Source organism: Triturus cristatus, chromosome 4_2 (assembly GCF_964204655.1).
Source record: "Triturus cristatus chromosome 4_2, aTriCri1.1, whole genome shotgun sequence".
NCBI classification, from domain to species: Eukaryota; Metazoa; Chordata; class Amphibia; order Caudata; family Salamandridae; genus Triturus; species Triturus cristatus.
In genome coordinates, this window is record NC_140586.1 from 222,702,491 (window position 1) to 222,724,321 (window position 21,831).

At 46.3% G+C, this 21,831-nt stretch overlaps 2 protein-coding genes across 2 annotated transcripts in view; one reads left to right on the forward strand and one right to left on the reverse strand.

The window, feature by feature from the left end:
- CBY1 (chibby 1, beta catenin antagonist) overlaps positions 1-13,710 on the reverse strand; it is a 39,532-nt gene extending 25,822 nt beyond the window's left edge. Inside the window, exons 1-2 of the mRNA XM_085601291.1 lie at positions 13,580-13,710; positions 8-161 (exon numbers count right to left, since the gene is read on the reverse strand). Of these exons, the coding sequence (XP_085457417.1) occupies positions 8-85 (78 nt within the window). The 5' untranslated portion in view covers positions 86-161; positions 13,580-13,710. The remainder of the gene's footprint in view (positions 1-7; positions 162-13,579) is intronic.
- The window catches only part of FAM227A (family with sequence similarity 227 member A), an 80,844-nt gene continuing 71,274 nt past the window's right edge, over positions 12,262-21,831 (forward strand). The window contains exons 1-3 of the mRNA XM_085601292.1: positions 12,262-12,309; positions 19,596-19,738; positions 20,512-20,597. Coding sequence (XP_085457418.1) covers positions 19,615-19,738; positions 20,512-20,597 — 210 coding nt within the window. The 5' untranslated portion in view covers positions 12,262-12,309; positions 19,596-19,614. The remainder of the gene's footprint in view (positions 12,310-19,595; positions 19,739-20,511; positions 20,598-21,831) is intronic.

Genomic DNA, 21,831 nt, shown 5'->3' on the forward strand with positions numbered 1-21,831 from the left:
GACTTACCGCATGTAGGTTGGAGAGCGATGCAGACTTCCGAGGAGGTGTTTTCTTCGGACTAAAGTTGTTCCCAAAGAGCGGCATGATGCAAAGTTTTGGAAGAGTTGTACCGTAAAGCTAAAGATCAGGTGACCGTCCTCAGAAACACCAGGTGGAAAGCCTGTGAATGACAAATGGTGGGGGTATCTCGAATGTCAGAGAATGTGAAATGTTGCTGCCTTCCTACCCAATCAAGCGATAAACATACAATAAAATAGAATTAAACCAAGGCCATGAATAAAGTGTCACATTATAGGAGTTCAAGAATTGCTTTAGGAGCACGCTCACAGCAATTAACCAAACTACGTGAACACCAAGCTGATATTCCTAAGGATGATAATGGCACGTGAGGCATTCAGATCCATGCCAGTAAGTGTAGTCTCAATTGTATTCTGGGAACTGTATTTCTCCCTTTCACCTTTTCATGCTGAGAGCTGACTACTATACACATGCTGAGAAATGTCAACTGAATCCCTCCCACAGTGCATGTTTGGAGCTGTAACTCGACCACATCAGCTCCTATAAGGCATTCTGGAAAACACATTCATAACATGGACTGGTGGTGTGTTTGAGTACGTACACTACCAGTACATAATCCATCCATATATGTCAATCAATCAATCAATCAATCAATCAGTCATTTGTAAAGCGCACTACATACCCGCGAGGGTCTCAAGGCGCTGGGGGGGGAGGGGGTGCTACTGATCGAACAGCCAGGTCTTGAGCATCCTCCTAATGGTCAGCAGGTCTTGGGTCTGTCGTACGCTCAGTGGGAGGGTGTTCCATGTCTTGGCGGCGAGGTGAGAGAAGGATCTCCCGCCGGTGGTTGTTCTACGAATGTGCGGGACAGTGGCGAGTGACAGGTTGGCGGAGCGGAGCTGGCGGTTGGGGATGTAGAAGGAGAGCAGTCTGTTGAGGTAGGTTGGGCCGGTCTTGTGGAGTGCCTTGTGTGCGTGGGTGAGGTGCTTGAAGGATATCCTCTTGCTGACGGGGAGCCAGTGCAGGTCCCTCAGGTGGGGGGTGATGTGGCCGTGGCGTGGTACCTCGAAGATCAGTCGTGCCGAGGCGTTTTGCATGCGTTGTAGTCGTTTGATGAGCTTGGTCGGGGCTCCCGCGTAGAGGGCGTTTCCGTAGTCGAGTCTGCTGCTGACGAGGGCCTGGGTGACTGTCTTTCTTGTATCTGTCGGGATCCATCTGTAGATCTTGCGGAGCATGCGGAGGGTGTTGAAGCAGGAGGAGGAGACGGCGTTGACCTGCTTGGTCATTGAGAGAGTTGAGTCGAGGATGATTCCCAGGTTGCGTGCGTGGTCGGTGGGTGTCGGGGCTGCTCCCAGTGTTGTCGGCCACCAGGAGTTGTCCCAGGCTGAAGGGTTGGGGCAGAGGATGAGGACCTCCGTCTTGTCCGAGTTCAGCTTCAGACGGCTGGTCTTCATCCAGTCGGCGACGGCCTTCATTCCTTCGTGGAGGTTGGCTTTGGCGGTGATGGGGTCCTTGGTGAGGGAGAGGATCAGTTGAGTGTCGTCGGCGTAGGAGATTATGTTGAGGTCGTGCTGTCGGGCGACGTGTGTGAGCGGGGCCATGTAAATGTTGAATAGTGTCGGGCTGAGGGAGGATCCCTGGGGTACGCCGCAGATGATCTTGGAGTCTTCGGACCGGAATGGGGCGAGGCGGACGCTCTGGGTTCTGCCGGAGAGGAAGGAGGTGGTCCATTCCAGAGCCTTGTCTTGGATCCCTGCGGCTTGGAGGCGTGCGCGTAGTGTGCAGTGGCAGACAGTTTCGAAGGCGGCAGGGAGGTCTAGGAGGATGAGTGCTGCGGTCTCGCCATTGTCCATCAGGGTCCTGATGTCGTCCGTGGTGGCGATGAGGGCGGTCTCGGTGCTGTGGTTGCTGCGGAACCCTGACTGGGAAGGGTCCAGGATTCTGTTTTCTTCGAGGTATCGGGTTAGCTGTCTGTTGACGATTTTCTTGATGACCTTGGCCAGGAAGGGGAGCAGAGAGATGGGCCGGAAGTTCTTAAGGTCTCTTGGGTCAGCCTTGGGTTTTTTCAGTAGGGAGTTGATCTCGGTGTGTTTCCAGCTCTCTGGGAAGGTCGCGGTCTCGAGGGAGAGATTGATGATGTTGCGCAGGTGGGGTGCGATGGAGCTGCTTGCGTTGTTGAAGACGTGGTGCGGGAAGGGATCTGACGGAGAGCCGGAGTGGATTGTGCTCATGGTCTTGATGGTGTCATCGATGCTCACGCTGGCCCAGGCTAGCAGGGGGGTCGTGGTCGATGGTGTGCGGAGGGTCTGTTGTGTTGCTGTCTGTTGGGTCTGTCTGGGTGTTGAAGCTGTCGTGGATGTCTGCTATCTTGCGGTGGAAGAAGGTGGCGAGGGAGTCGCACAGGGCTTGTGACGGCGGGATGTCGTTGGTGTTAGAGCTGGGGTTAGAGAGTTCCTTCATTATGTTGAAGAGCTCCTTGCTATTGTGTGAGTTGTTGTCGAGGCGGTCTTTAAACGAGGTTCTCTTGGCGGCCCTGATGAGGTGGTGGTGGTTGCAGATGGCGTCCTTGTGTGCTGCGCGGTTGTCCGGAGTTTGTTCGCTGTGCCATTTCTTCTCTAGTTTCCAGCAGGCTTGCTTGGAGGCTAGGAGTTCTGGGGTGAACCAGCTGGCCCCCTTGCTGGTGTCTCTGTGGGGGGGGGTTTCTTCAGCGGGGCGAGGATGTTGGCGCAGTCTTCGATCCAACATCTGAGGCTGTGGGCAGCGTTGGAGGGTTCGGTGGGTGGGGTGAGAGCGAGGTTTGCATGTAGTTGGTCTTCGGTGATTTTGCTCCAGCAGTGGCGGAGGATCTGTTGGGTGCGGTGGTGTGTGGAAGGTTTCTGGAAGGTGAAGTGGATGCAGCGGTGGTCGGTCCAGAGGAGTTCGGTGGTGTGGCTGATGGAGACGTGCAGGCTTGAGGAGAAGACTGGGTCGAGCGTGTGGCCGGCGGAGTGGGTGGGCGTTGTGACGAGTTGCTTTAGTCCAAGGTTGGTGAGGTTATCGATCAGGTTTGTGGAGTTGTTGTCCTCAAGGTGAAAGTTCAGGTCTCCGAAGAGGATGTAGTCGGTGGAGGTCAGGGCGTGCGTGCTGATGAAGTCGGCGATGGAGTCGCTGAACCGAGGGCGGGGTCCAGGGAGTCGGTAGACGAGGGTGCCTCTGAGGGTGGAGTTGGGGTCTGTGTAGATCTGGAAGTGCATGTGTTTGACGGTGCTGATCGCGTCGTCGGTGCTAGTCGAGACCCTGATGCTGTTCTTGTGGACGATGGCGATTCCTCCTCCGACTCCGTTGGTGCGGTCTCTGCAGGTGATCTTGTAGCCGTCTGGGATGGCTATGGCGATGTCGGGTGCGGAGGAGTCGTTCAACCAGGTCTCTGTCAGGAAGGCGATGTCTGGGGATGTTGTGTCAAGCAAGTCCCAGAGCTCAACGGTGTGTTTGCGCGCTGAGCGGGTGTTCAGTAGTATGCATCGCAGGTGGGTGCGGTCTTTCTTGGCGGGTGGTTCGTCGGTTCTGAGGCTGGTGTAGCTGCAGTTCCGGCAGGTGAAGGGGCCGTGTGTGCGTTTCGGGGCGGCCTTGAAGCAGGTGTGGATCCGTCCGGGGTTGAGGGTGTGGAGCGTGTTGGCATCGTAGCGGCGGCGGTCGTGGCCCAGGGGTTCTGGCTCTTTTTAGGTCTCGCATGGGCAGCATTTGTGCTGTCTCTTCAAGAGATGCTGTATTCAGGATATGAGCATTAAGCAATACCCATCTTTCTGATTGGCTCCTTTAAATGTCCTTTGTAAATGGCTGCTTTTCATTGGTTAATATGGTCACTAGTCCCTCCTTTTTTAGATCGAGCCTGAGCCAGCGAGCATGCACTGCTCTGTGAGGCTTCTTGTAAGCACTCAGACCCACACAAAGTTGTCTAGACTCCCCCCACGCATTGGGTTGGTTGTTGGCTGTGTCATTTCGTTATGGTAACCTGCAAATGGCTAAAGGCGGGCGCATGTCCCACCTCTTTTGCAAAGGTTCACTCCCACAGCGTTTTGCTTGCGGGAGCGAGCAGCGGCGCCCAGGGTGGCCAGCTGCATTCCTCGTGGGTCTGTTACTGTTTACAGCCAACACGCTCGCCGTGCTTTACCTCGTTTCTATGTTCCAAGTGTAAGTGGCCTCAAAGCATGCAGAATTGTATGCGATTTTCTTCTTTTAATTCTTGTTTTCCTTGAGTGCTTGGCTTTCCGTCACTTAGCAGGAATATGGTGACATCTCATCAAAAACCCATAATGTTTGTCGACAAGTCACAGTTGCAGCTGCTTTCCTGCCCTCCCCCACAGTGGTTGTAAAGACTGCCCCTGGATGAACTCCATAACGCTGCCCCACGGGTTTTGCCTTGAAGTACTCAACTGCCGAGTCAAGGAGATCAAGCCAATACAGCAATCCCTTGCCTTAGGAAGAGAGATAATACTTTAAAAAAAAGAATTTTTGAGACAGACTTTAAGCCTAGATTTCTAATTTGCTTTGAACTATTTAAGCACTAAATCATTTAAATGCCATAATGTAGGAAAGCAAAGAAAGCAGCTGACTATTAGTGACTAACTTATCACATTGAAATTGGTATCTATGTATAAAAATGCAATAGGCGACCTTTTTAGTGTTATCCTTCTCTCAATGGATGGGACAAAAACTCAATGTACAGCTCCATTTGATTTATCCAGAGCTGATTTTAAACTAGTTTATGGAATTTCTCATGACATGGTTCTCTCAACATTTCAGAATGTTTAAATAATAGTGCTTTGTACTTCGTAAACTTTCTAGTCCTTTGTAGACATTTCTGCAGCGGTACCTAATCGTGACGGACAGTGACCCACTGTGTCCGCACTGGTTGGTACACACATCACACAGAAGACAAACGTGTGTTTACGCCAACCTCTAAGATTGCCTGCTGCCTTGTTGGGAGCCCCACAAATAGCCCAGCTTTGTAGAACTTAATGGTGGTAATAACACGGAACGTTCCGGACATTATACTCGTCCATGTAAAAACTTGGATCTGTGTAATTGCATTACACATGGTTGAATGCCTTGCACATATTTCTCAACTACAAAGAACAGGGTAGTGATTGCAGTTTTTTATGCTAACAACGGGAGAGGTTGCAATTTGTGAAAATACCGATTGTCCCTTGCCTCTCCTCTCACATTTTTAGGTCTCGCCTAAGTCAATGTGTATGCGCTATTGCTTTGCAACAATCTACTGTGTATAATAAAAACAAGCATTGGCATAGCCAATAGGTCTCGCTTTTGGGACCTTATAAGTATTTAGTTATGCAGCACAATATCCTTGGTGCAACAACAACTGTTGAATGGCAAAACACTTATAAGGTCCCAAAGGCGAGACCTATTGGCTATGCCAATGCTTTTTGCTGTTTTTGTGGTACTGCAATATATAGGGATGTTATTTGTCACAGTTTACAGTTTGGATTAGATCATTAATGACACTATTGTTCATAGGATCACGATGTCTCCAGTGACAACTTCTTGCTGCCCAGGTCGTGCCGAGGGGTTCCTTTTCCGGTGGTTCTGCTGTCCTGATTGATCCGAAGGTCCTGCTGCAGTTGTCTCCACCCTTTGTGTGTGTGGTTGTGTGTGTGGTTTTGTGTGTGTGTGGTTGTGTGTGTGTGGTGGTGTGTGTGGTGGTGTGTGTGGTTGTGTGTGTGTGTGGTTGTGTGGTTGGTTGTGCGTGGTTGTGTGGTTGTGTGTGTGGGTGTGTGTGTGTGTGTGTTGGTGTATGTGTGGGAGTGTGTGTGGTTGTGTGTATGTGGTTGAGTGTGTGTGTGGTCGTGTGTGCGTGTGTGGTTGTGTGTGTTTATGTGTGTGGTTGTGTGTGTGTGTGGTTGTATGTGTGGGTGTGTGTGTGTGTGGTTTTGTGTGGTTGTGTGTGTGTGTATGTGTTGTTTTCCCGTTTGTAAGCCCTGCAAATGCACAGTGTTACTATACCAGATTAATGGTCATCAAATTGTCGACCTCGAAAGGCGTGTATAGTTGTGTGTGTGTGTGTGTGGTTGTGTGTGGTTGTATGTGTTGTGTGTGGGGTTGTGTGTGTGGCTGTGTGGTTGGTTGTGGTTGGTTATGTGTGTGGTTGTGTGTGTGGTTGTGTGTGTGTTTGGTTGTGTGTCTATGTGTTGTGTGCGAGTGTGTGTGGTTGTGTGTGTGGGGGGTTGTGTGTGCGTGTGGTTGAGTGTGTGTGTGTGTGGTTGAGTGTGTTTATGTGTGTGGTTGAGTGTGTGTGTGTTTATGTGTGTAGTTGTGTGTGTAGTTGGTTGTGTGGTTGTGTGTGTATGTGTTGTTTTCCCATTTGTAAGCCCTGCAAATGCGCAGTGTTACTATACCAGATTAATGGTGATCAAATTGCCGACCTCGAAAGGCGCAAAGGCTGTCTGTTTTGCAGGGATTTGAACATTTGACTTGCAGAGCAGTGCAGATATCAGCAGTGATCATTTAACTTACAGAGCCATCATTTCGGTTCGATATATATGTTGTGTAGAAATGTTGATGTATTTGTGTATTGCATCCTTCAGATGAAATAGTTTGCGTTTCTCATGTCACCACCCACATACAATTATCCAGAAGGAAAAAAAGTGTAATGGCGATGGAGCAACTTTCACTTCTAAAGGAGAGTTTGTAGATTTTTCTGTGTGGTAGCCTGATTTTATTGATGATTTCGACAAATAGTTAGTAAAATTCAGAGATGCTGTTTACCTATTGCCTTGCAGAAGAAACCTCTTTCTTGTATTCTGTGGAGGGCTAAGCAGTATTCAAGTCTGCTGCTCGTAAATGTCCTTACAACGAACATAACATAACTCGTATTGTTATTTTGAGTTGCTTGTTCTTTTTCTGTCCTCTGGGGGCAGTGGTGCTGTTGAAAATTCAAGCATCTATGCCTGAGAGTGGCCTTCGCCCAGTATGTTGTATTTGCAAGTGGATTTGAATTATTGTTGGCTTTCTGAAATTTTAGCAGAATAAAAATGGTGTATATCAGTAGCCTTTATGTTATGCTGCATCATGTTAATTTGCTTACGCTTGTAAATGCGAAGGCGGGGAGAGGGGCGGAGGCAGGGAGCAAGCAAGAGGAAAGACAGATGGCGCTAAAGGCTGCTGGTTCGCGTGTCCACGCTTGCGTGAACGCAAGCTTGTCGCCAGCCAGCAGCACTTTGAAAACTCACCTACTAAAGTCTCACCGAGCAGCGCATGTGCGCTGACTCAGCGAGACCTAAAAAGCCTCTAAAAAGGGGCTGTTAGCCAGCCCATTACTTATCACCATTATCACTCTTCTTTGCTGCCTTCTATTTCAGCAGCGCATCCCAATCGTCACTTATGTTTATTTGTGTAGAGTATGGCTCAAGTACAGATTTATTTATCAGTCATTAATTTGTAAACAGGCCCTTCTCTAGAGGCCACTGCAGCCTGCACCACCTATTGTCCCTACCAGCCACTGGTGCAGAGCTCCTGAAACGTTTCAAATTAAATACTGGATCTATCGGGAAACATCTTAGTTTCCACCCAAGCTAGTAGTAGGACTGTGACTGAAGTACTACTTATTTTTTGTGTGTTTTATATAAAGCAACTCTGCCCTCTAGTGGTCGAATCAGATTATTTCATTTAAAAATGTTGGAAATTCAATTAGTGAGCTTTGTCAATGTTTTCTTTGCCATGTTGTACACCTGCATGGCTGAAAATAAAAACAAATAAAACAAGAGGCCGGTGTTGACCGTGTCATAGCCACTTTGTTTTAACTGCGCTGCTGTACAACATGGCTAAAAACAAACTGACAATGCAATAAATGTCGAATAGGCGAGACCTATTGGCTTTGCCAGTGCTAGTTTCTTTTATAACCTCCCATGAGGACTGCCCCTCTTACATGTGTTGCTACTCGTCATGTTATTTATTACTGTCTGAGCACTCTTTTTTTCGTTTAGACTCAGGAATTCACTCGTGCCTACGCTTGCTCCCTCTCCTCGTAATTATAAACAGCTGCTTTTTATATTTGCTAATACTCACTCCCCTCCTTGGCTACTGCTCCAACCCTTCACCCCTCACTGCCTGCTTGCCCCAACCACCTCTCCGAGGTCCGTTTTTTAATTTTTTTTATTTGTCTCTCCCCACCCCCAACACTGCTTGACCGCCCCTTCGATACTGCTGTTTTGTTTTTTAATAAAAATGATTTAAATTAGTAGATCCTGGACAGGAGATTAAGTGATTTGCTAAGAATTAGTGAATGTTGATCCGATGCTGAACACTGGTCCCAGCTCCTCAGTCGGCAGCTCTGACCACTGAGCCACATCCTCTCCCTCTGGGGACAGCACAATATTAATGGGACAACTGATTACAATGTGTTTACGTTCTCCCCTTTCTTTTCTTCTGTTGCCTGTGCTTCATTCACCTTGTAGTCACTGTACTAAGCGGTCTTTTCTGTCTTTGCTCCTTTTCCGTCCCTCCACACACTCCCTCGTCAATGCTTGCTTGTTATTAATATTGTGTAAAAGACACAGACAAACGCAAACTGAAACTGAACAGTAACACGCTGCCTGACATAAAAATGGCCACCAGTAGGGACACTATTACTCACACTAGTATGCGTCTATATTAACTTGTCGCCAACTCCGAATTTGGCATGTGTAACTTTGTCATTTTGGGCACTAGATTTTTATGGCTACATGGGATAGGGACACCACAGAGGCGTCTCAATAATATGGGTTTCAACAATAAGCTATCTGCTGGCCGAGTCTGACAGGGGCTGTGCCTGATTCACAGCAGCTCGCGCTTTCCAGTTCTATTTATTTTTTGTATTACCCATGGGCACTTGAGATGGTGCATCACAACATTAATTTGTGTTGGTGTTGTAAGTGTCATAAATTGAGTTTACACAGGACATGAATCTTCATTATGTATGTATTAGAATGGTCGGCTACTTAGTAAGGGTTGTACACTCCATATATTTAATGGAAAATGGCAGACACTTAATACGAAGGCTATACCGAGGTCTACGAACACATTTTGCAGTACCTGTAACACAGCTGCTGGAGATGTGGGAGCACAACCTGGGCAGTGGGCTACAGGACAAGGAATGGAATACTCTACTTGAATGTCCTAAGAAAGTCTCACGTAATTCTTGTTCAAATTCATACACAGGGCCTACCTCACACCACACAGATTGTATGCTATGTTTCCAAGGGTATCTACAGCATGCCCCAGATGCTGTGAACAAGATGCAGACTTATTACACATGTTGTGGGCTTGCCCCACGCTTTCATTCTACTGGGCACAAACACAAATAGGTACAGCGCTGAAAGAAGCAGTGGGAGGGACTAACTGGAGTACAGCTGAAAGATACTTGCTGGGGCTTTACCCCCCCCCCCCGCCCCCAAAAACTGAAAGGTAAAGGCGAATTTCGCAGACCTGGCACTTCTCGTGAAATGCCTAATAACTAAAAGATGGAAGTCAGCATCGCACCCCAGGCATATCAACTTGGTGGGAAGATGTTTTGGGAAGGGGGAAGGCGTAAGGTGATGCGCTCTGCAGAGGAGAGTACAGGGGATTAAAGAAAACACTGATAGCCATGGAATGGGGCACCCTACTACAATCCTTAAAACCCTAGTCATACCGAGAACCTGAACAACGCACGCATTGACCCTGGTCCGGCTGGACTTTGAGCTACCACTAGTAAGGTACTGACTGATGACGCACCACCCGAATATTATGTAATAAGAGTCATAAGTTTTTCCTCATACAATTGGTAACACCGTGGATACCAACATATTATACTATATTGAGGTTACTGTCCATACTAGAATCCATTAGGAGGGTACTGTCCATGCAACCAATTCCACCTGCAACTCTGCTCTGAATGTTGATAGCTGCAAGTAAGGGGAAAGTGAGTTTTTTTTTAAGTTGTACCATATTTAGGGATAGTAATGTAATGTACACAACGTTCTGCATTGCACGAAAACTAAACTTTGTACTGGCTAAATGTCTGTTATTGATCCCCACTGTGATATCACGCAAGATATATGTAAACAGTGGAATATTTGATCATAATTGAAGTGCAGGACCAAGCATTGTATGTACTGTAAAAAAAAACAATAAAGTTTGTGAAGAAAAAAAACTTAGTAAGAGTTCCATATGGGCCATAATATGCGATGCTGGATTTGCACAGGATACATTGTGCCAGTGATAATACTTATTGAGGTGCAGATATGCGAAGTGAATGCTTGCGCTGTTACTGTCAGTACTGTTCCTTTAGTACTTGCCCAAATATGGGGCATTCAGGTTACGCTGTTTGTTTCAAGTGAGGTATGAATATTTTTATGAAAGGAGTCGCGCTAGAAATGTATTCTCCATTGGTATGTCTGTCCTTCCAAGCTAGCTCGTTATATTGGAGAGAATGTGGCTTGAGGAAAAATTTGAAAACCGGCAGTTTTTAGGTCTCGCCTAGCGTTGCAGCGCATGCGCTGCTCGCTTGGTGAGACTTATAGTGAGAGAGTACATTTTAGAAGGGCGCTTGAAGCCCCGCCCTTCATTTTCATTGGAAGGCGTCAACGTTTAGGGTAAACGGTGGTCTCCCATTGAAAATTAGGCTTATTTGTTACCGCCCTTTCGCCTTTTGGGACGGCCTATCCGGCCTGGATCGTTTGCTTCACGGTTGTCATGAATCAATTTCTTATCATAAGTAGGCGTATTATGTAAACAAGCCGTGGATCAAAGGATCCAGTCCGGATGGGCCATCGGAAAAGGAGACAGGGCGGTAGGGCAATGACGACAGCAGCTTGCTTCAGGGACTTTCTATGCCAATCGAGGTGACAATCTAAGAATGGGCAGACAGCTTCAGTGTTATCTATATGCAAACATATATGCGTTTAGGCAAATATTATCTATATGCAGACGTAAGAGCTTTGGCTAATATTAAACGTTTGTATGTAGTCCGGTTGACAATAATATAGCAGAAAGTCCCCCGGCTTGTATTGCCCCGAGGTAATAGTGCGCCTGGAATCTCTCCTTTAGTAACGAGCATTAAATAAACAAGCGTCGAGCTCTGCTGGTCCCAGCGGTGTGAGCGAATGCAGGAAGTCATCGGGTGAACCCCCCACTGTGCTGACATGGCTCCATCTGGCGTGCTTTTAATCAAGGTGACAGTCTAAGAATGGGCAGACAGCTTCACTGCAAATACTTGTATTTTCTTATAGTGTATCGGGCGCCAGAAGCATCAACTATTCTTATTCCACGTTTCAAAAAAGGTGAAAAGGGTAAAAAAAATAAGTGCCAGATGCTTCCTGGTCGCCCTGCAGCATTTAGAAAGAACTATTGGCAATGCGGACAGACAGAATCCTGATGGGACCCCCACGGCAGCCCATGCTGTCTGTGACAAGAAATGCTGAAAGGCTCGGAGGCCTTCCAACCCCATGTCGCCTGCATCTAACATATTTTTCACCTCCAGCACTTTCTTACATTCGTGTACACCTCCCTAACATTCAAGCCGACTCTACCTGGCTCTCTCACTTCTGTACAAATTATACCATTTTCCCAGCATTTAGTTCGCTACCTCCTCCCTCCCTGGCATCAGTATTCTTACATCTAAACTTATTTTTTTGAAATGTAAATCATTAAAAAAGAAATTAATGAACAATGTAAATCATTAAAATACTTTATATTTGTGGGGCGCCTCTCGCAAAAGAGAGGTGTTCAGATAGTGCAGAAGGTTGAAAAGCTTGCTAGGAAAATACGCCCCCGGTCTTCAAAGACTGACACTGATCTGTACGCCACCTTCATTCTTTCGGTTACTTCACCTTCATCCTCACAATATCGATAGGGGAAGTGCTGTCCAGTTGATATTAGCATCTGATATTATGTTGTGGTGACGTGTGTGAAGACAGCGGTGGAAAGCGACGAGCTGAATTGAATGTTCAACATATCCGCATCCAGGCAATGTGTAATCTTGGGCTAATCAGTTTGTCAACTCCCTCCTATCTCAGTAACATTGGTAGCGCGCATCCACGCAATGTGTAATCTTGGGCTAATCAGTTTTTCAACTCCCTCCTATCTCAAAAAAACATGGAGAACAGCAGGGTGGAGAAAATTCGGGTTGGGGTGGGAGCGACGGCATCAGGAAAGAGGGAAGAGAAGGGGCAGGGTGTGAAGAATAAGCGTGATGTGAAGAGGGGTGGGTACGCGCGCAGGGGAAGAGAGGTGAGCTGAAGGAGGTGGAACCGGAGGAGAGATATTGTTGGGTGAAGGTGAGATGGGATAGGTTGCAAAACGGTCTGAGATGGAAGAGAATAGACACAGAACGAAGGGGAAGAGTGGAGTGAAGAGGAGCTCGCTAAGAGTAAGATGACAAGAGTGGTGATGGAGAGGATAGAGTGATGGAAGGGGGTGGGGTGAAGAACAAATTAGGAGGTAAAAGGGAGCGGATAAAATGAGGGCACTAGATGGGAGACAGCGGTGAAGAGTGAGGCCCAAAAGGGGTTTAAGTGTGCCGGGTCCCGCCAGCACCCACAGTAATAAGTATTAATAATGCAATAGGTCTCGCCTTTGATTAAGTTAAAGCCATTTGCTTTACTAATGGTATTGTATAGCAAAGCAAATGGCTTTAACTTAATGAAAGGCGATACCTATTGCATTTTTAATGCTTGTTTAAAGAGGGCCTCGAAACGGGTCTCTATCGGGCTCTGTTTTGGCCTTTGGCGCTGGCTGTTTTTTCCCGGACTGCGGTGACACCAGGCACATGGATGTACACTGCTTACTTCTTGAATAAGTTACGCATGACGTCATGCCAGGTAAGCGTTGTAGGGGAAGGAAAATACTTTAAAGAGAGTCATTTTCTCTCTGGATTACCCTTCTCTTTTTTAAACTCAGGAGCAGCAACATTGTCGTGGTGTAACCAGGGCTTTAAGTGGAAGCTTTTTCAATATTAGATACAAGCCATAGTTGCTGCTTAGTTATCTTATGCAACTAACAACCGCTGACAAAGCTAATAGTACTGACTTGTTTTAGGTATGATGTTACTTGTTGTATCCTATATCTTGCAATGAGAGAAACAGCAAAATACAAGTGGGACGGCAAACAATGCTAAGCACAGGTTTTTAGTTTACGTCTTTTTAAGCCACGTCCCTTTGAGAGAGACCCCCCCAGTTTTTTCATCCCACTTAAAGCACTGGGTAAAACAACACCTCTCCCCCTGTGCACTTTTCATTATCCCCACGCCTTAGAGGTGCACTTTGGGAGGTGTAGTTCCACTGCGGCGTGTGCTGAAAGCAGTAATTGCCATTGAAGGTGCAAGTTGGAAGCCGTAGTTAACAAAACCCTGGCATACTGATACCAGTGTTCAAAAGAAGCATTTTGTAGGCTCCCGCAACCGTTAGTTTACAGACATAAAACTATTCCCCACTCCCTTTCCGGCGCATTATAGTAGCTACCTCCCCCGCCCGCCTCCTTTCGCTAGTCCCTCACATCAAGCTGCAATTCGCCACTTTAGGCTTCTTTCTAGACATCCCCATCTCTTACCTTGCCTTTAATCCCTGTTTCTTTAACTGCCTGGATTAGACTGGCCCACTCTACGCAGGCGCCACGGCCGACGCTCATGCGCACTGCGGGGCTCAACCCTGGGAGACACCAAATGGCAGAGGTAAGAGGGATCATTGATATCTCGGGAGGCCGATCGGGGAACTTCTAGAGCCCTCACACCCTTGTCCGCCGAGAATATAAAATACATTTGTTATGCTTTCAAGAGAAACTGCCTATGTTTTTAGGTAAACTACCCACTACTAATGGTCAGTTAGGGTCGTCCAGCGTCCGTCACTATGGCGACCGCGTCAGACTGTGCCGCGGGAACAGCGGCGGGAGAATCCACTGAGCTACGAAGAGTGGGGGAGCTGGAGGCGCAGTAGACAGCATATTGTAACTGTGCTGAGGGACTAAGGTAACGTATTGGGTCGGGTGGAAAAGGGAAACGAACAATACTTGGGAACAAAGCGTTCAAGGGACCTGAAGAACTGTCCCCACTGAGTAGTCCACTTCTTGTCTTAACGCATTCTGGGATATGTAGTTCGTAACCCACGTTTATCAAAGCGTACCCCCTCAAAGAATGTGCAGCTTCTGACCCGAGAAGCCCCTGACGACAAGAAAACGACAAGCTAAATTCACAAAGCATTCCCTGGAAATGTACTATCGCAGGACTACCCAGCGCAGAGAATGGGCATTGTAATTGCATTTAAATAGTGTTTACTACCCCTGACGAGGCGTGGACGCGCTTTTTCAGCGAGTAGCACGCTACTCCGGAACCCATAAAGGATTAGTGTTAAACTAGTATAGTGAAATATGAAAGTAATGTAAGTGGTGGATAGGTTCGTCAGTTATTTGGATTCAGAAGGACAGCGGAGGGATAGAAGAGGGAAGAAGGTTTGCATTTATATAGCGCTTGTTCCCCCTGATGGGGTGTCGAAGCGCTTTTTTGGCGAGTACCGCGCTACCCTGGAATCCATAAAGGATTAATGGTGAATTAGTATAGTGAAACATGAAAGTCATTTGAGTGGTGAATGTTATTCAGTTATTTGGATAGAGATGGGTAGCAGGTGGATAGAAGAGGGAAAAAAGGTTTGCATTTATATAGTGCTTGTTACCCCTGATGACATGTTAAAGCGCTTTTTCAGCGAGTAGCATGCTACTCTGGAACCTATAAAGGATTAGTGGTGAATTAGTATAGTGAAATATGAAAGATGCCTGACCCTCCGACTACATGAAAGACCAACACCTACCGCAAAGCTTTTTGGCGGAGGTAGTACCCCACTCTCCTTTTTCACAGAACAGTCAGCTCCGTAGTCTGTGAGATTTAGTACCAGGCCATACCCACAGAAAATTGATTTAATTTATTATTTTTAACAGAGGAAGAGAGTTTTGAGCTATTTGAGCTTGCTTCAAGACAAGATTCAGAGGTACTTTTTTTTCTATAACAGAATCATTCTTACACATTGGCATTAGCAACTGTGTAGTTATGTTCAAGTTAGACTTTCATTGAAAAGGTGTTTTTTAAGTTGCCTAAAACTTTTGTCCCCATGACTAATTTCCACAAAACTTGGCAATCGGTGAACTCAGTCGGCTAAGTTTCGCAAAGGTCTGTCCTGCGCGCTTGGCTTTAGGAGCAAGCAAAATTACCTAGATGACCTAAAATGGGAAAACACTTAGTTTTTTCCCCCTGAACAGATTTACTCTAAGACTGACGTGCCGGCCTGAGCGGACTCTGCCAAGCTACTATCCAATTTAGTGCAGATTCGTCCATGTGGGCAAAAGTTATAGGCAAATCAAAAAATGCTTTCAACTTTTGTTGGTGGAACCACACAGTAGTGACATACACAGCAGTGGTTGGCTGATGGCAGGAGGCTGGGCTTAGGTTCTCGCCTGCTGAAGGGTCAAGGAGGTGGTTGACTGATGGCTTTAATGCAGAAGGTTGAGGTAAGGCTTGGCCCACCGGCCAGGGGGAATCAGGGTTTGGCTGATTGCAGGCACAGTGCCCATAATCCTGTGTGCACAGCTTAAGGATTTAACTGCAGAGATTTTCTCAAGGGAGGAGGTTAGTCGCAGTTCCATCCTCTGCCCACCTCCTGCTACTCAGGTCGAAGGCTTTGCGCCATGGGTGTTGGCTGCTGGCAGGGGACTGGGTGCAGAATTTGGCTGCAGGCCAGGGTTGCACCGGACTACTGTGCATGGCCAGTGAATGGCTGATGGGAGGGGGTTGGCTGCCGGGCCTTGCCAGTTGCCAAGCCTTTCACTCACTTGCCATTGTGTGCGGCATGGGTTGGAAATTACATGCATCATAAACAAGCATTTGCAATGCAATAGGTCTCGCATTCGCAAGAGTTTAAGGTATTGGCATTGTAAATGATGATGCATTTTATTTATGTGTTTGTTTTTAAAACAGATAATTAAAAAGCATTGTCATTTACAAAGTCAATAGGTTAAACTCTCGCATATGCAAGACCTTTTGCACTGCTTCCTGTTTCAGCGGAAGAGTGGGAGCGAACACGGAGGAGTCGGCTGTAGTGAGCCACGCCGATTTAAAAAAAAAAAAAAAGGCATTGCTCATCGAAGTAGATTTTTTTCAATATTGTAAGATTTTGGGTAGCAGCGCAGCACACCGCTTGTGGCGCACTGCATACTAAAAGCTTAAAATTCTTTGTCATGGCTTGCCGAAGTCTATTTTTTCAATATTGTAAGATTCTGGTGAGCAGCGCAGCACGCAACCTGTGTTGCGCTGTAGGAGAAAATCATTAAAGAAAATAGTGCAGACAGACTGTAAAGAAAACATACGTGCAACTACACAAGTAAAAGTGCCAGTCCTCATGGGCGGTTACGAATCTAGACAAGGCGGTACTAAAGAGGGACTAGCAAACCTATTAACAAATCAGAAGCCAACATTTACAAAGGACAATGACACAAGCCAACAAAAAATATAAGTCGTTTTTGTAAAGCGCGAGCTACTCACCCTTACGGGTCTCAAGGCACTGGGGACCATTGTGTAAATTAAGTGAGCTGTTGCCCAGAGTCACATGGTGCTGAGCTGAGCTGCCGCTGGAGCCAGGGATTGAACCGTGAACCCTGTACACCGAGGTCAGCTGCCCTGGCCGCTGCACCACACCTCTCCACCGGAGAGTGAGTGAAGCTCCAAGTCCATAGCTGAATACAGCATGCTTCCCAGGGCAGCGCATGCTCTGCCCAGGGTCGACCTAAAAAACACGACATTCACTCAAAAAAGCACAGTTAAAAATTGAGCTATAGATCTGGCTCAAATACGTAAAACTACTGAAATTCACCAGTTAAGGTTATCAACACACACAACGCACGCCATAACTTGCATGAACCACCATACTCAAAACGGCAATTTGTCAATGGCACAGAAACAAAAAAAGAGCCACCAAGAGAACCTGCACAAGTTAAGGCATGTGTTGCATGCCTTGATAATCCTCCCTACAGTTTTCACTTCTCCTGCTCGGCCGCTGGCAGTCACCTCCCCCTCCCTCTTTCCTCCTCTTCCTTTTATCCCCTCTCTGTCTCGCTCTTTTTTACTTGGTGAAAACCGTGACTTCAATAAATGGCACTTAGTCTCTCTCTCCTCTCTTTTCCTTTATTTGCTCGCCTGAGAAATGGATGCTAAAAAGAAAGAAACACTTTTGCCGCAAATGTCATCTTTTTCTGACATTTTTCAGTTTCAAGGTGAAGCCTCGGGACAGAGGGGAAATAAAGCAAGACAGAGTTGTCGCAAAGTGGCCAGATTGGTTTTATGCACACCCACACACATTAGCACCACTTTACAGAGTTTGCCAGTGAAGCGATACTTTTGTTTTTTTCCGGGTGGGGAAGTACACCATTCCTGAAGGTACTGAAATACCTGGTTGATGGGCAGAGTGAAAAACGTTTAATGTGATCCTAGTCAGCTGTTTTCCTTTGCCATGGGGAAATATCCCTAAGAACGAAGCCGGAATTCCGCTGTGTCTTCACAGCGCCGGTAATAGAACGAACGTGTCTTTAGTACGCATTCATTCAGCATGCAAGTCGTTAGAACGACTTGCCTTAAGGGGTGCATTCAGGGCCGGACTGGCCGTAGCGGGCACCGGGCAATTCCCCCGTGCGCCGCACGGGTGGGGGCAGGTTTTGGGCCCCTGGGGGCCGTTTTCGGTCCTGTAACAACATCGGCCGAAAACCGGCCCTGGCAAAGAGCTCGGCGGCACCCCCAAGCCCCAGGGGGCCGGCCGAGTACTTTGCCAGGGCCGGTTTTGGTTCCCAGTCCGGCCCTGGGTGCATTGGTGGAATGGTGTTGGATTTAAAGTCCAACACCTGCCCTTCTGTTTCGGAGACTGGAGTTGAAATAGTGAATTAACCTATTCCGAAATCCAGCGCCCCCGTAAGGCAAGTCGTTATAATGACTTGCTGAACGAATGCGTACTAAAGATTAGTTCATTCTAGTGACGGCACAGAGGGATTCCGGCTTGCGGAATTCTCGCTTTGAAACACAAAGATGAGCTTTAGGCACTGCTTCAACAGTGCCACAGAAAGTAAAACGCAAATCCTCTGCCTCCCCAACCCCACCTCACCTACAGCATTTGATTTTTGTATTTTTTTTATGGCAGTGTGGTGGTAACACATGAAACGGGTGCTGTAACCACTGTTTTTCACCCCAAAATGTACATGTGACTCGTTAACAGAAAAAAAGATGTTGAAACTCTTAAATCCACAAGCAAGAATGTTTTCTTTGTATATGTTTGATCACAATGCAGGTCTTTGGTCCACTCGTCGATCGCATGGTTTTATCTGGCTCAGCACGGTGTAGGGGCCCCCTTCTCAATATGATGAAACCTACCCCTCCTCTTCACCACACTGATCTCACACCACCCACTTCCCTACGGTGTTCAGTTCTCCTGCCATGCTGCTGGTAGCTTCCCCGCCCCCTCTTGCTTCTTCCCTCGCTTTCTGTCTCGCTCCGCCTCACTTGCTGAAACCCATGACTTCAACAAACGTCTCTTACCCTCCCTTTCTTGACCTTTCCTTTATTTGTTCCCCTGCTAAATGAATCCAACAAAGAAAGAAACACTTTTGCGTAAATGTCTTTTTCTGACATTTTTGTATTCCAAAGTGCAGCCTCGGAACCGAGAGAAAAATAGTTTCAAAATACAAAAATGAATAAAAAACTAAATAAAGCAAGACAGAGTGGTTGCAGAGTGGCCAGATTGGTTTTATTCACATCCACACATATTAGCGCCACTTTACAGAGTTTGCCAATGAAGCACTACTTTTGTTTTCTCATCTTTCTTTGAACAACATTGTTTTCCTCGAAAGGGGGGAGCGGGGGGTGGGAACCATTTTTTGGAGGTACTGCAATACCTGGTTGATGCGTAGAGTGGAAAACGTTTTATGTGATCCTTATCAGCGGTTTCCTTATTTTAGTTTATAAAATCTGTACCGCGGCTCTGTGTTCAGGGATGTGGTCTTTTTAAACCAATACTACTTAAGTTTTATAAGGATATACTCAATGGACTTTAAAATGGGTCCCTTCTGGGCCCTGTAGCCATGTTCTTAAATTTTCAGGCAAAAACACGAATTAATTTCTCAATAATAAGTGTAACAGCGTTAAGGGAGCCATGTTGTTCCCGCTTCAGTGGCTGAAAGGGTCCAGTGGTGCAGAGGGTGGTTTTGCAGCCTTCATTATGCTAATTTGTGTGGTTTGAGATGTAGTGTCAGTGTGGGAGCATAGCTGATTAGGATTGGGATATGGTGTGAGTATAAGAGGGTGGTAGAGGTGAAAGAAGTGTGATCAGGGTGTTTCTGATAATTGTGATTTTTGAGAAGTATGTGGTAAAGTTGTTATTTGATTAGGATGCGTTGTTTTATACGTGAGCATGGAGGAGAAAGTAGGTTGTTTGCATTGTGTGCAAGTCTGTGAGGCTGATGGAGGTGGACAGGTTTTGTTAGTATAAGGGCAAATACTGTATATTAATTAATATTAATGAAAGTTATGTGCCTTTCTTGGCAGGCGCCAGAGACCAGTCACTATGGACTCTATCAATCGTCTGGCTTCGCCGATGGCCCTGTACCAGGAGGATCTGCAGGATAATCCTCTGGCGCAGGAGAGACTGCGCGAGTCAGTGCGCCGCAGCGTGCTGGAGCCCCCAGCTCGTATCCTGTCACGAAGCTGAGGTCTTGTGCAATATATACATAGTGGGAGATGAGAAAAGGAGCGCAGAAACCCCCAATGTGAAACTTCCTTATTACTAGAGTGAAAACTCGAAGATGCGGGGACAAGGGGATAGACAATGCGAATAAAACACTGGGACAATGTAATAACTAAAGAGAAAAGGCTCAAGATGGCAGTGTAATCACTACAGGAACAAAGCGAAAGAGGCAAGGTGATAAGTACAGGTATCTGACCCTGGGGACAGTAGTATAACTTCAAGAATAGGGATCCAGAATGAGGTGTTATCAACAGGACCAACATTTGGGGTAGTTTCATAACCATAGTTATAAGGTCTTAAGGATAGTGTAACAACTGCAAGGCCGAGGTCCAATTCCAATGTAATATCTACCGGAGGAAGGCTCCAGGGGGAAGCTAATTATTATATAAATACGTTTTTGGGGGTAGTGTAATAACCACATGAACAAGGCCGTACATGGTAGTGCCGTAACCTCAGAAATAAGGCCATAGATCTAGGGACAGTGTAATAAACCTACATAAACTACATATAAGACCCCCATGGCAGTGTAATAGCTAGAGGCGCAGGGTCCTATAATCAGTGTAATACATATATACAGCCTTATCGTGTAATATAATCCCCTTATTGATAAGACCCTAGACGAAAGTGAAATAGCTACTGGAATACAGCCTAGGAGGCAGAGTTACAATAACTGTTGTTAATCATGTCACAGGCTCCTTAACTCCTTACTTCCCTCAGCGTTCCTGATTGGCTCCATGATGACAGTGAACCAAAAGATTGCCCTTCTGGAGTTACAGCTGAAGACTTGCAGCAGTGACGATTCAGTGAGTGGTGACAATTACAGATACAAATCACCCAACACGACAAATGCCATGCAGAAGTTGCAAGTAAATCATAAATGACGGCCTTGTGGTTCTACAGGATCCAAGAGTCTTTCTGTGTGAAATGACAGACTAAGTGTTTTCAAATGACGTACATTTAGGGCCTGATTACTAGTGATTCGGTTAATTCCGACCGACGCATAAACCCCTGTTTACTCATGGGTCGGAATTATGAGTTTGAAGGTATTTATCGCATACGATAATTAAATACCTCAAACTTCGTCAAATTTTGCAGGCCAACCCTGCCAAAATTTAATGGGGGGAAAGCATACAGTATTTACCGTATCAAGCGGATTTTGGTGTGTTAAACACCAAAATCCATGTCATTACTACAAACTCGTTGTAGGTGCTATTTATCGAACCCAATAAATAATGTACACCATGGTATCATTATTTACTAGGTGCGTTAAATAACACCTAAACTCGTGATCAGGCCCTAAGTATTCACGTTAAAAAGAACATATATGAAAAGTTCACAGAGAAACCTTTAATAGCAACATAGGCATTAGAGCTAGATTTGTTTATTTCTGACAGAGAAAAAGACTTCCAAAAGAACTTCTGAAAATGTATGCAGATAGTATGGACAAAGTCCCCACGGGTTAGTGGTGCCACAGAATGGGAAACAGCCTATACAACCTAGGCAACGCTGCCTTTACAACGCAATGCCTTTACCACACAGCCTTTACCATGCATGCCTTTCCCACCAAGGTAAGTGTTTGTGTCTTTACCATGCATGGTAAGTACTGATACGTTTATATTATATATGCAAGTGTGTAGGGGTTGTTAGTGCTAAAGGGTGTTAAGCATAATTTTAGGGTTTAGCGGCAGTAAGGATAATTTTAGGGTTTGTGGGTGAGTAGTGGAAAGGTAGGGGTAATTCTAGGGTTTAGGGGTAGGAAATAGTAAAAGGGTAAATTTATGGTTTGGGGTGGGTCGTGGTAATGTATGGTAAGGGTTATTTTAGGGTCTGAGGTGGTAAGGGTACATCAGGGGTGTTTGGGCAGTGGTAAAGGGTGGTAAGGGTCATTTTAGGGTTTAGGGATGGGCACTGGTAAAGGCAGGTTTCAAATATATGTGTGTGTATATATGTCTATGTGTATATATATAATATATATATATCACACATATATATATATATATATATATATATAATATTGTGGTTTCACTTACCATATTA